This window comes from Anomaloglossus baeobatrachus, chromosome 2 (assembly GCF_048569485.1).
Source record: "Anomaloglossus baeobatrachus isolate aAnoBae1 chromosome 2, aAnoBae1.hap1, whole genome shotgun sequence".
Lineage (NCBI taxonomy): Eukaryota > Metazoa > Chordata > Amphibia > Anura > Aromobatidae > Anomaloglossus > Anomaloglossus baeobatrachus.
Genome location: NC_134354.1, coordinates 149,586,692 through 149,601,161, shown reverse-complemented (window position 1 = coordinate 149,601,161; position 14,470 = coordinate 149,586,692). Strand labels below are relative to the sequence as shown.

Here is a 14,470-nt window from a genome sequence, read left to right as displayed (position 1 = left end):
TTTATTCTAATGTATTATATAACTGTGGAACAACCAGCACCATCCCTATATACATCCCCAATCATTCATAAGTTGCTGAGGATCACTGACCATGCCCTCCCTACATCATGCTGGAGAATCGCTGGCGGAGCCGGTTTCTGCATGCAGGGACTTTTGTTGATTGTCTTGTGTCACTTTGTAGCTCCTCATCTGATTAATTTATGTTATGATTGTGTTCTGCAGAACGGTCTCCCCTCACCAGAGAATACTTATCTTTTTAATGGGGATTTTGTAGACAGAGGGAAGAACTCAACAGAAATATTAATAATCCTCTTTGCATTCCTCCTCGTCTACCCTAATAATTTACATATGAACAGAGGTAACCATGAGGACCCCATAATGAATCTAAGGTACATCAGCCATTATGTTTTCTAATCCCACCTGTATTTAGTCTTCTAGAAGTCAACAGCAGTAATGTTGTGGTAGACGAGTTCTTCATCCATCTTTGGGTAACGCATATAATATTTCAGCCTCTAAAATTTCTCAGAAATATTTTTTTATTATGATTGGACTTAAGGGTGCTTTACACGCTGCGACATCGCTAGCGATTGCTAATGATGTCGCGAGCGATAGCACCTGCCCCCGTCGTTCGTGCGACATGTGGTGATCGCTGCCGTAGCGAACAATATCACTACGGCAGCGTCACACGCACATACCTGTTCAGCGACGTCGCTGTGGCTGCCGAATCCCACCTTCAAGGGGGAGATGCGTTTGGCGTCACAGCGACGTCACAGCGGCGGTACAAAACGGCCTCCCAATAGAAGAGGAGGGGAGGAGATGAGCGGCCGGAACATGCCGCCCACCTCCTTCCTTCCTCCTTTCCGATGGACGCAGGTAGGATGATGTTCGTCGTTCCTGCGGTGTCACACACAGCGATGTGTGGTGCCGCAGGAAAGATGAACAACCTGTGGAATGAAACACCAACGACATTATGATTTTGAGCGACGTGTCAACGATCAACGATTTTTGCCGTTTTTTGCGATCGTTGATCGTCGCTCCTAGCTGTCACACCCTGCGATGTCGCTAACGACGCCGGATGTGCGTCACAAATACTGTGACCCCTACGATATATCGTTAGCGATGTCGCAGCGTGTAAAGCACCCTTAAGTGATGCTGATTTTTTCAGGATGTAAATCTTCGCAGTTCGTAGAACCTAACTATGAAAATGTGTCGGTAAATAATATAGATTTTCCAATGTACTTGACGCAAAGACCTAAATAAAGGAAAAATAGAAAACTGGGTCTGATATTTGAAATTGTAAACAGCAGATATATTTTCCATGGGAGGTGTCTGGTATTGTATTCCAACCACTTATGGGGCTTTCAACTGTATCTTTATTTTGAAAAATGTGTTGATGATTTTGTGGTACTTGAAAATATTTAAAATATAATCGTTGTTTTAATTTTTATTTCATAAATCAACAGTACACATGAAAATAAGTAACGCTGTAATATATCTTATCAGACAAATCTGCTTCTTCCTCTGCCAGAATTGATCAGTTATTATCATAATTCTCAGTTATCAGGTAAAAATCTGTATTCAGTGAAGACTTTCCCATTACTGAGATAGGAGATGGCAGCTGCTACTGATGAGATTTTATGTGGATAGAAGCGGGTGGAGCCGTGCCTCTAGCTCCTATCCTTCTGCCTTTAGCTCCTTCCTCTGCCTCTATTCCTGCCCTCTGCCTCTAGCTCCTTTCCTCTGACTCTGGATCCTTCCCTCCGACTCTAGCTCCTCTCTCTGCCTCTAGTTCCTCCCTCTGCCTCTAACCTCCTCCCTCTGCCTCTAGCTCCTCCTTCTGTTTCTAGCTCCTCCCTCTGCCTCTACCTCCTATCCTTCTACCTCTAGCTCCTCCATCTGCCTCTAGCTTCTTCCCTCTGCCTCATCTCTCTGCCTCTAGCTCCTATCCTTCTGCCTCTAGTGCCTCCCTCTGCCTCTAGCTCCTTCCTCTGCCTCAAGTTCCTGCCCTCTGCCTCTAGGTCCTTCCCTCTGCCTCTAGGTCCTTCTCTCTGCCTCTAGCTCCTTCCCTCTGCCTCTAGATCCTCTCTCTGCCTCTAGCTCCTTCCTTCTGCCTCTAGCTCCTTCCCTCTGCTCTAGCTACTCTCTCTGCCTCTAGCTCCTCCCTCTGTCTCTAGATCCCTCCCTCTGTTTCTAGCTCCCGTCCTCTGCCTCTAAATCCTGCCTCTGTCTCTAGCTTCCTCTTTCTGCCTCTAGCTCCTCTCTGTTTCTAGCTCCTCCCTCTGCCTCTAGATCCCTCCCTCTGCCTCTAGCTCCCGTCCTCTGCTTCTAAATCCTGCCTCTGTCTCTAGATCCCCCCTCTGCTCTAGCTGCTCCCTTTTCCCATCATCAAGAATCTCATCAGTAACAACTTCCATCTCCTCTCAGTGATGGGAAAGTCTTCACTGAATAGAGATTTTACCTCAGAATTGAGAATGTTGATAATGACTGATCAATTCTGCAGAGAAAGAAGCAGATTTGTCTCATTAGATACATTACAGTGTTACTTATTTTCATGTGCACTATTGATTTATGAAATAAAAATTACAGGTTCTCCTCCTTTGTGAAGTCATCTGCTTCTTAGTGCAGCCTTAGCAAAAGACTGCTCAGTTCTTCTGTTCTCAAAACAGCCGCTGATAGAGTCATGTGACCAGACTTGTCCATCATCCACCTGCAATTAAGGAACTGATTTCTCATGTGAGGTGTTTTTCAATTGGAGGAGACTATGGAAATTTGTCATTACATGATCCTCCATCAAAATAAAAGCTAACAGCACAGTAATGCCATTTGAATTGCACATGATTTCTGCTTAATTGCTAGAAGAAGCTTGAGACTCCTTGTACTTTGTTTCATGGTTCACTATGTGAAAACTCTAATTAAGGCCCTGTCACACACAGAGATAAATCTGCGGCAGATCTGTGGTTGCAGTGAAATTGTGGACAATCAGTGCAAATGGAACAATATGTCCATGATTTCACTGCAACCACAGATCTGCCAAAGATTTATCTCTGTGTGTGACGGGGCCTTAACTTCTGCATTCCAGCAATCCATTATGCTGCAGTTTTGCTTATATTCTCACCCACACTGTCTTGCATTAAAGACTCTCAAAATAGCATCTAAAGTGACACAGAGGTGTGGTTTGTGGCACATTGGTGTGGTTTCAGTGGAAAGACGTGTGGCCTATGATCAGGGCCGGACTGGGACTAAAATTCAGCCCTGGCATTTAGGGGTGCACAGTCCCACTTTTCGTGGTGGTGAATGTGTAATATCTTTGTGCACTTGTAGGTTGTGTAACACGACCATATAACATGCAGTCACGGCTGCGTCCAGTATTACAGCTCAGTCCTGTTTATTGCTCTTAGTAGTAGGACCTGGTGAAGCCGCTATTTTCCCTACAGACCTGGGTCTCGCAGATAATGAAGAGGATGCTGCTCTCCACATAATGCTGCGGTTACATAGCTGATGGGCAGGGATACTAAATCAGATCCCCCTGAATTAATATTGGTGACCTATTCTACAGATAGGTGATCAGGGAAGCTGTTGTTGTCACTGGTGATAATTTTGGACACATACCACTTAGGGTATGTGCAATGACATTTATTGGGGGCAGATCACACCATGGAAACTATGAAAAATCCTCGAATGACCATAGGCATCTCCTCGCTATGCACAGGATCAGGATTTTGAGAATCTTTTACCCACTTCAGGTTTCTAAAACCACCAAGTGATTAAAAGAAGTGACCGCTCCATTCTTCTGGTGTTTTCCACTCGGAAAATGTTCTGTATTTTACAATGCAAATCAATGGGAAGGCTCGGAAGATGCTGGAATCTACAACTCCTAGCTTGTCCTTAACAATGGTAAGGAGATGCTGGGAGTTGTTGTTATCAGACTGCGGACCATACAGGAACCACAATACTGATAAGATGCAGGCAATATCACAAATAATCATTTACATCCAGGTACCTTTTATAGGTGAAATCTTCTGAGTCAATCCCATCCTTTTTGTCTCCACGCAGTACAGACGCCATGATGAGGTTTTGTGCCCACTGCTAGTCTCTGAAGCCCTCCCGCTTTATTCTTCAGCAGCACTTCCCCACACAGTACCTTTAAAAATAAAAGTATCATTATACTGCCCCATACATATAAATATCTCCCATGCTGTGCCCCTGAATAAATAATTGCTGTGCTTCCTTCACAAAATATCCCCCCACACTGCCTTTATCCAAAATACCTCCCACACTGCCTCTCTCCTTAATATACCCCCACGCTGCCTCTTTCCATAATGTCCCCATACACAGCTTCTCTCCATAATCCAATGCACCCTCCTTTACCCCCCCACACACACACACAATACAATGCACCCCCATTACCCCTATAGACACACACAATACAATACAATGCACCCTCCATTACCCCTCCCCACACACACACAATACAATGCACCCTCCGTTATCCCTCCCTACACACATACACAATACAATGCACCCTCCGTTATCCCTCCCCCACACACACAATACAATGCACCCTCCGTTATCCCTCCCTACACACATACACAATACAATGCACCCTCCGTTATCCCTCCCCCACACACACAATACAATGCACCCTCCATTACTCCCTCCCCAGACATAATACAATGCACCACCCATCAGCCCCTACACAGAAAAATACACTACCCCATCACTACACACTCCTGCCTCCCCCCCTCCCTCAGAATACACTACCCCCCCTCTGCCTGTCACAAAGCTGTGTTCCTTCACAAATGTTCCCCGTTATGTGTCCTCAGCCCCTCCCCACTCATCCCTATTAATTAAACCTGTCTCTCCTGCTCCTCCATGGAGCGCTTACCGCTGCCTGATGCATCCAGTGTGGCGCCCGCAGCACTGTGATGACGTCAGCAAGGTGCTGATCTCATCACGTTGCTGCATGTCGGGGGCGGGGCCCAGTCCCGGTGCACTGTTCAAATGTATTTTTGTCTGAAAGACGGAAATACATTTGAATAGGAATGAGGAAGCTGCGGTCCCCGTCACCGCCGTGCTCCTCAGCAGTGTGTGCATGCTGGGCACACTATCACACAACGGGCCGGCACAGTGCAGCGTGCTGCCTCCTGGTCCTGCTGCAGCTAGTGTGCATGGCATACACACACTGCTGAGGAGCGCGGCGGTGACTGCAGATTCAGCGGCCCACTACAGGCACCGGCCCACTACAGGGACCGGCCCATCTGGCATTTTCCAGAATTGCCCTATGGTCAGTCCGGGCCTGCCTATGATGCAACTCCAACATCAAACACCAAATCTGGCACATTTTAACCAAAAAAGCACTTAGGTCCATTTCAACTATGTTTCCTCAGACTAGGTCCTTGAATAAGCATATAAAACCTATAACTGACCTATTATCCCACATTTTTCATATATGTAGTTGTTTTATAAAATAAATTATTCTAAGTAGAATTGCTATCAATAATTTTTATTTAATCCAAAAAATACATGTCACACAGTGCACAAGGGGTGAAAAAGTAGCTAAAAAATCTTAAAAACATTCAGAGGGTATTTAAATGAGAGGGTAGCATGATCCACATATCCCATTAACATCACTGGTTCATTTAATAGGTGACAAAATTTCCTTAAGACATAGGTACATAAAAAGTGCTTAGTACAATACAATGTTCACATAATTCTCAACATATACTGGTCAAGATTGCATATAAATATATATAAAGTGCTTAGTGCGGAGCAGCATAAACTGTAAACATATACACAGAGTCCTGTGCTGCCGTAATCAGCTGCACAGGGCAAATATTATCAAGCTCACCACTGAACCATGACTTGGGGGTAAGACAATTAATTCATAGTGAAAACCCACCAATATGGGGATGACAAGTATGTGGATCACGTCACCCTGCACCTCGACGCGTTTCGCATAGAGCTTCGTCCTGGAGGAAATCTCCAAATCTGGCACATTTTAAGACTGTCCAGTGTAAAGACCCCATACATGATAAATAGCTGTTGGCCGAACAGTCAGCTGACAGCTCTCTCTCCCGATTCCCACATACTCAGGAGCTCTTGCTCACACGAGTGCTCTTTTGTTTTCTATGAAAAAGTCGCTATCAGACTCCTCTGGCAGCAGATAATCTTCCAAAGAACAAAAGGATGAGTAGTCCAATATCAGGCATGCTGGATCCCTCACTTCACAATCATCATATAGTTTGGGATGACATTAGTCTAATGTATATGTGAACCTTACATTTACATTGCCCAAGAATTAGACAGTATTGATAAACCTGCCTCATTCTTTTTATTTAAGATTTTATGCTGGAGTCACAGTTATGTAAGGATTGCATCCCACTACCTGGACCAGCCGGCAGATTTCCTCACCCGAGCAAATCAGCTTTATGTATTTCTAAGCAGGTGACATGCTGCTGACAGGAGAGTGGACAGCCGTTCTGGGCAGAGCGATGCGATCCAGCCTTAAAACTGACTGGGGCACCTTTGGGCCTCCAGAGAATAGGAGTGCTTGAATACTCTATTGTACTCCATAGTAACTAATTGGTTACGTCGTATTCAAATCAAACAAAAATTAACAATGTGACAAACTGGTCCTCTAATCTGTTAGATCGAGGGATTGTTTTATTTAGAGTACCAGGTAGTTAAACCATCAATGATGAGAATTGATGGTATATCCAAGCAGTGTGCTATTACTTCTAATGGTAGAAAATAAATCTTAATGTGATTGACTAATATAGGCATGTATCCACTTAAAAATAAAAATGGTGTCAGACTCATTTTCCAGCACCCCCTCGGATCCAGCACAAGCTGCTTCAAAGCTCATGTGATTGTCTGCAGCGGTGACTATAAGACCGCATTATTAGATGTTTTCTGATTGACACTGTCAGTCACCTGGCAACTACAGGAAATCAGAGGCTGGAGCAGTTCTCTGACTTATGAACAAAGCAGTCCTCTTGATTCCAAAGTCACCGGAGGTGATGGAGGAGAGTATGTTACTGTTTATTTTATTTTAAACGCATCAGTATCTGAAAATGCTTTTTGCAATGTTGGACAGTCTTAATAATCTTTGCGTGTAAAGGGTGCTTTACACGCTGCGACATCACTAAACGATATATCGTCGGGGTCACATCGCTAGTGACGCACATCCGGCGCCGTTAGTGACATCGCAGCGTGTGACACCAAGGAGCAACGATCAACGATCGACGATCGCAAAGGCGTCAAAAATCGCTGATCGTTGACACATCGCTTCTTTTCATAATATTGTTACTGCTGCAGGTACGATGTTGTTCGTCGTTCCTGCGGCAGCACACATCGCTATGTGTGACACCACAGGATCGATGAACATCTCCTTAACTGTGTCCACTGGCAATGAGGAATGAAGGAGGTGGGCGGCATGTTCCGGCCGTTCATCTCCGCCCCTCCTCTGCTATTGGGGGGCCGCTTAGTGACGCCGCAGTGACGTCGCTATGACGCCGAACACACCTCCCCCTTGAAGGAGGGATTGTTCGGTGGTCACAGCGACGTCACTGAAAAGGCATGCGCGTGTGATGCTGCCGTAGCGATAATGTTCACTACGTCAGCGATCACCAAATGTCGCACGAACAATGGGGGCGGGTGCTATCATGCACGACATCGCTAGCGATGTCTCAGCGTGTAAAGCACCCTTAAGGCTCAATAGACAAGGAACATTGCAGCAATTTGGAAATCGAGACGTGTTTTTCATTTTTTTATCCCTTTATTCAGGTATGGCTTCACAAAAGAAGTAATGCTAAAGTACAAGGTCAGTTTATGTGTCATTATAAAGTGCATGAATGTATACAAAGGGGTTGTCTCAACTGGATTATTCCTTATTTGATAGCAGACAACTGGCAATCACTTTGGAGTCCAGCTTCGGCAATTGGTGTGTAAGGTCACTCATTTCCCCTGTACTCAACTGAATTAGTGACCATGTAATGCACGCAGTAGGTAAAGTCAGGCATTGTGGCACTCAGGACCCACGCTTTGCAAATCTAGAGCATAGATGGGTGTCTTTAGCAGAGACCATCTTCTAAAGAAGTACAATTGCCCATATGAAATGGGTGTAGCTTATATGTGACAACCCTTTTAAGACTAATTTAGACTTATTATAGTTATGACAATACTGACAGAGTAACAGTAGTTAAAGCTTGTGAGCACAATTTTGCAATGTATAGATATGACTGTAATTGTGCTATTATACTGATTAAATTGATACCTATTGGTGAAGAAATCCACTTTGTGGTTCTTCTTTAATCACCATTTGAAGTTTTCTGTTAATTAGATTTTGGTGTACAGGGGCTGGACTGTATAATTTGTTTTGTCCTCCCTGTCTGTGATTCCCCATACCCTCTGCCTGCCTCCAATCTTTGAATAAGTGGTCATTGCTTTCTTAGTGATTAGCTTCTTCTGTTTGAAATCTGCACTTCGAAGAGAGGAGGCAGGTGGAGGGGCTGAAGAATCACAGACAGGGAGGAGAAGACTCAATGTACAGCCCGCCCCTGTGCACCAAAATCTAATGAGCATAAAACTTCAAATGTTCATTAAAACAAACTACAAAGCGTATTACTTGACCAAAGGTATCAGTTTAATCAGTATTACAGCGCCATTATATCAATATTTACGTTACAAAATTGTGCTAACAGGTTCTTTTTAAAAGTTTATAGTTTGTGAAGAAATATATTTAAACAGAACATTATTAAAAATATATTACCATAAATCATTGAAAAACCTTTTGTTGCAGATTCATGCTAAGAAAATACTATGTCTACTTGAAGACATATACAGTCTACTACCCCTCGCCACCATTATTGACAGCAAGGTTCTCATTTTACATGGAGGGATATCAGACACAACAGACCTGGATTTCCTTACTTCTATTGAAAGAAGCAAGGTGAGTGAAACACAGAAGGTGGTTGAATCCCTACTCTGTTTTATGTTATATGCTATCTACCTGTATTGCAAAAGGTGTTTCATACTAAATGTATGTATTATATGGTGATGATTGTTAGAAATGTGTTTTAACATGTAAATTCTGCTAGAGGAGTGTAGGTTTCTATGTAGCATAGACGGAGCCATTTGCCAGCAGGCGCCACCTACTGTTGGGCTGGAGAAGCAGTAGATTAGACGTTAGATAAGATAGGGTTAAGTCGAGGTAGAGGAGGAGTGACAGATGGCAAGTGGTTTGGCTAGTGGTGCAGGCCTCAAGGAATGCCAATTCTGGATAGGGTTTGAGTAAGAGAAGACGTGGCTATGGTATCAGGGCACGTCAGGGAACCTTGTGGTAACTTAATGAGGTCCAGATTCTATGGCTCACCTTGGCGGGCTAAGGGAAGTCATGTGACTAGACAGCCGTCAGGGCCCAGAAGCGGATGTAGGTGTATTGAAAGGGAGCAATCCGTCTGTTACTTGCTGTCGCATGACTTTTATAAAAATTATTTGATTTAGCTGTAAAATAAATGGGCAAGTTGCAGATAAGTTGTTCGTTAGTTGCAGTCACATGAAGTCTATAGTTTATGAGTTGTGTGAAACTTTGAATCAGAAAATCCAACACTTTTGTAAACATTTGCGACTCGCAGTAACAGGAGATCATAGATCATAGTAGAGCACCATAAGAAATCATAGGATGTGATGTGAGTCTCATGCGACACATATTCTGGTTTAGGTTAGGACTAGAGTTGAGCGATGTTTGATTCGAACCGTTCGCCAATTTCAAATTCGAGTGATTTTGGGGGGTGTTCGAGTCGTTCGACGAACTCGAATGATTTGCTTCAAGTTCGGCAGTTCGAGTTACCGTTCGATAACGGTTCAATCACCAAAAGCGTAGCTAGTTACTAGCTGGCTTTTCACTGTATTAGTGTCAGTCACTGTTAATAATGATATTATCAAAATTCAGCGTATAGTGTGCGGGGGTGACAGGGTTTAGATCAGTGCTGCTGAGTGCTGAAAGAATGGCGATCGCCATTTTTTTTTTCCTAACCGCGCGTACAGTGGTGCAGGCCAGGCTGTCAGCCAATCACAGAGACACACACAGCAAAGTGGATTTTTGCCAGACAAGCAAGGGCATATGTCATAGGCTGTGCATGTCACATGTCCTTGCCCTATAAGACCCGGACATTTTCCCCTTCGCCGCCATTATCTCTCTGCTGTGGGTGTGTGACAGTCACCGCTCCCGCTGCTGGTGATGTGTGCGCTATAGATTTATACAGTGCAATCTACACATCGGTTTAGGTATTAGGGACTACTTCTAATTTCAGCCCTTTTCAGGGCTACATTACAGCCGTTCATAGCCATTTTTGCAAGTCTGTGCCAGCGCTGTGCAGGGGTTTATCACAGCGTCTGGCTAAATCAGCTCAGGCAATTCCTTGGGGCATAGTTTCATTGTCAGGGATAGAAAGTGAGAGTTCCTCTGCTGACAAGCAAGCTACACCACCTGTGCATTGTACACCACCTGTCCATTTTTGCTACGCAATTTTAATTGCAAAAAGTGCTGCCAGTTTTAGGGTCATAGTTTAATTGTCAGGGATATTACGTGAGGGTTCCCCTGCTGACAATTTTGCTATACCACCTCTGCATTGTACACCACTTGTCCATTTTTGCTACGCAATTTTTATTGCAAAAAGTGCTGCCAGTTTTAGGGCCATAGTTTCATTGTCAGGTATAGTCAGTGTTGGTTCTTCAGCTGTCAATAAAGCTAGACCACCTCTGCATTGTACACCACCTGTCGATTTTTGCTGCGCAATTTTAATTGCAAAAAGTGCTGCCAGTTTTAGGGCTATAGTTTCATTGTCAGGGATATTACGTGAGTCTCATCAGCATATTCCCCATTGTCTCCACCAAGAGGATTTACAGTTTGGGAATGAGGGTCTACATTATGCTCAGAACCTTCTTCATTGGAGCCTGGATCCGACTCACAAAGCTTCTGGGCATCAGTGCAGATCATTTCCTTATCTGGACTCACTGCAGCTTTTTAGCAGACCTCTGATTCCCAGGCTATAGTGTGACTAAACAGCTCTGCAGACTCAACCATCTCTGTTACTCCATACTCAGCAGGGTGGGTGGAAACTTGAGAGCTGGTAGGAAGCAAGTGCGTTTGGGTTTACACCACAGAGGAATGGAGTATTTGGGATTTTGAACTTGAGGTGGAGGAGAGGCCACTTGATGGAGCACTTGAGATCCATTCAAGCACCTGCTTTTTTGGTGCCTCATCTACATTTGGTAGCGATGGTCATGTCCGTAACAAAGGGATCATATCAGATTATCCACTGGAAGAAGTAGACATTTTATTTTGGCTGGAAGATGGTGTTATGAATCGGTGCCGCCGTAGCCACAAGCAGCCAGCTGCGGTTCCAGTTGCGCCCAGGCGTCAGCTGTCATTTTTGGCCGTACCTTGGGTCGTCCAGCTGGTTGCTTCCTCTTCCACGTCTAAGTGTGGAGAGCCGGCTAGTGTGCATGCGTGTGCCGATTTACCCCAGCCGCAGCCTAAGTCAAGTGATTCGCCTAGTGAGCATGCTCTTCCTGACTGTCCCATTCCTGAGGCTAAGTCCTCAGTTCGTGCTACTGAGCAGGCTCCCACACTTAGTGCGAAAAGCCTCTTTGCACAGATACTTGGACTCCGTGCCGTGTCTAAGTACTGTTTTGTGCCTACAGAGCATGCTGAAGCTGATAGTCTGTTTTCTGAGACTGTTGTTCAGGCTACTGAGCATGCTCAGGCACTTAGTGCATCAGAGGATAGGTCCGGTAAGGAACTCACTGGTCATGTCCGTGAGGTGGCAGTCCATGATAGGCCAGAAGGCATCAGGTGTCCTGATGATGTGGCCACTCCGGACTGGCTCGCAGAGGCCCGATCCTATGACTTGGCACCTCATCATTGTTTGTCAGATGATGACTGGTGAGGTGTTTGGGGCGTGGCCGCCATGAGGTCATCAGTGAAGTGGCGGTTCCGGATAGTCTGCTGGTTATGTCACTGATGACGTGGCACTCTTCTATTGGCTCCTGGAGGTGCATTGTGGTCCACCCTGGGTTGGGGCAGACCCAGGTTATCAAAGGGGCTGGAGACAACAAGAAGGTGCGCAGTCTTCTATTATGCTCATACAGATCACACCTCTATGTGTTGAACCCATTGCGGCTTTAGGCCAGAGATAGGCAGGGATAGGGCGTCGGTGCAGTACGCCACCACACTTGGTAATGCTGAACGGTTACGACCAGCTCCTGTCCTACCAGTCCTGCTAGTGCAGCCCAGTGGCATTAACTGGGCTGCTGTGCCTGCTGTCCACAGGTGTGCCCCCTACGCACACGGACAGCGTAGCCAATGGCCCCTGTGTTGTTAACAGGAAGTTCCTGTGCTGGGTGTGTCGACCCTGTGACGCTAGCAGGGTTCACAGTGTCCAGATACGAGTGTCGTCTAACTCGGTTCAGGCTACTATTAGTTTCAGAGCCACCCAGCTCTGTATCCTCTGCCTAACCTCCGGGTTGCCAGCATCTCCTTCTCCATATGGGAGCACGGTGGACCCCGACTGGCGATTGGGATATATACCACCTTATCCTAATCTGCCAGTCCCCCTGTAACAGATGGTGTTTCTTCAGCAGATGTTACTGTTGCTTTACCACCAAACCCACGGACACAAACTTATTTTCCCTTTCCAACACGCCTGTTCCCCTTTCCACCAGCATCTGGCCTTTTTCCACTCATTTTGTATATGCCTAAATTTGCAACCTCTGCAGGGACATCCTACTCAACGCCATCTCAGCACAGCAGCCAGCCCTCGGTCCCTCAGATGTGGACAAGTAAAAGACCATTTCCTCCTAGCCATGACAAAGTGTTGAGATTCACTCTGTGCAGCACTGGTGTTTAGTGTAAAAGTCGATCCAAGATTGCGTACCAGTTCTGCTGATACTCCTGCATATGTGCGCCCCTTTCTATGGCAGGACTTATTTCACCAAATTTTGTCTTGTTCCAGGGATCTAAAAGTGTGGCAACCCAGTAGTCAGCATTACTTCTAAATCTGAAAATCTGCGGGTCATGTTGTAGGTAGTGCAGCAAGAAAGTGCTCATGTGTCTTGCGCATCCAGGAGGAGCAAGTCCTTGCTGTGTTGTTAGCAGCAAGGTGAGAATTATGCTTCCTTCCTCTGCCCTCTCCCCCCAACCTCGCACAACAGAAATGTGATCAAGGTGTCACTCATCTGCTGAGTCTTCCATGCCCATCGCCAGTTCGTCATCCATTTCTTCCTGGGCTCCTGCACCTCCCTTAACGTTTTGGCTGCTACCATGCACCCTTGAAAATCCCTCTCCCCCACCATCCCATGCCTGCCACCTTGGTGCTGCTCACTGTGTGAACCTTGTAGATCTTGTTATCCCTTCCGCATATGACTCCTCCTGTACTTCCTCCCCTTCCTCTTGTCCCACCACCTGACTCGGAATAATGTTTAGAGTGTGCTCCAGCATGTAGATGACCGGAATTGTCATGCTGATAATGGCATCGTCAGCGATAAACATCTTCGTCGACATTTATAAACTGTGAAGAAGGGTGCATAGGTCCTTGATCTGAGAACACTCCAGCAGCGTGATATGCCCCACCTCTGGATCTCGTTAGCCCAGGCTATACGTCATAACGTATTGAACCAGTGCTCGGCAGTGCTGCCACAGTCGCTGCAAAATGAGCAGAATGAAATTACTGCGTGTCGGCACATCGCATTTCAGCCGGTGAACCGGCAGGCCGAAAGACTGCTGGAGCGATGCAAGTCGTTGAGCTGCTGGGTGTGAACGGCGGAAGTGAGCACATAGCGAACGTGCCCTCTGCAGAAGCCCATGTAGGCTGGGATAGTGGTCTAAAAATTGCTGGACAACCAGGTTCAACATGTGAGCCATACAAGGCACGTGTGTCACATTGCCCTGGCGAAGGGCCGCACCCAGGTTTGCATCATTGTTGCACACGGCTGTTACGTCACCACCGGAGTCCGCTCCAGCAACTTGTACTCTGATCGCCAGGTGACACCGGTGACACCAGGTGTTCCTTTCGTAGATAGTGCTGGTGATGGGAGAGGAGTCGATGCCAGCGGCGCCGGTGGGCACAGGTTCCACTCATCCACTGGGCTGGGTTACCTTGAGATCTGCAGTACCACTGGCTGTCTGTAGGTGGTGGATGTCTCACAGCTGAAGTACAATCATTCAGCTACAACCAATGGGAAGACACCATCTTCATGGGAAGACTGCAGACCAATGCCAGACATAGTTCTGAACTTCTGGTTCCTGTTCCGCCCAGTTCTGTTTTGTGATTTTGTGTGCTGACTACCGTTTGTTTCCTGACTACGTCTCCTGCCTGCTGTTTATGTACCTCGTTGCCCGATCCGCATTTGACCTCTGCTTGTTTTCTGATTACGTCCTTGCCGTAAGATTCTGTTCCTGTTACTCAAT

At 45.9% G+C, this 14,470-nt stretch overlaps 1 protein-coding gene across 1 annotated transcript in view; it reads left to right on the top strand.

Annotated features, from left to right (window-relative positions):
* PPEF1 (protein phosphatase with EF-hand domain 1) overlaps positions 1–14,470 on the top strand; it is an 81,694-nt gene that overhangs the window by 13,414 nt on the left and 53,810 nt on the right. The window contains exons 6-8 of the mRNA XM_075333423.1: positions 223–389; positions 7,786–7,822; positions 8,801–8,950. Of these exons, the coding sequence (XP_075189538.1) occupies positions 223–389; positions 7,786–7,822; positions 8,801–8,950 (354 nt within the window). The remainder of the gene's footprint in view (positions 1–222; positions 390–7,785; positions 7,823–8,800; positions 8,951–14,470) is intronic.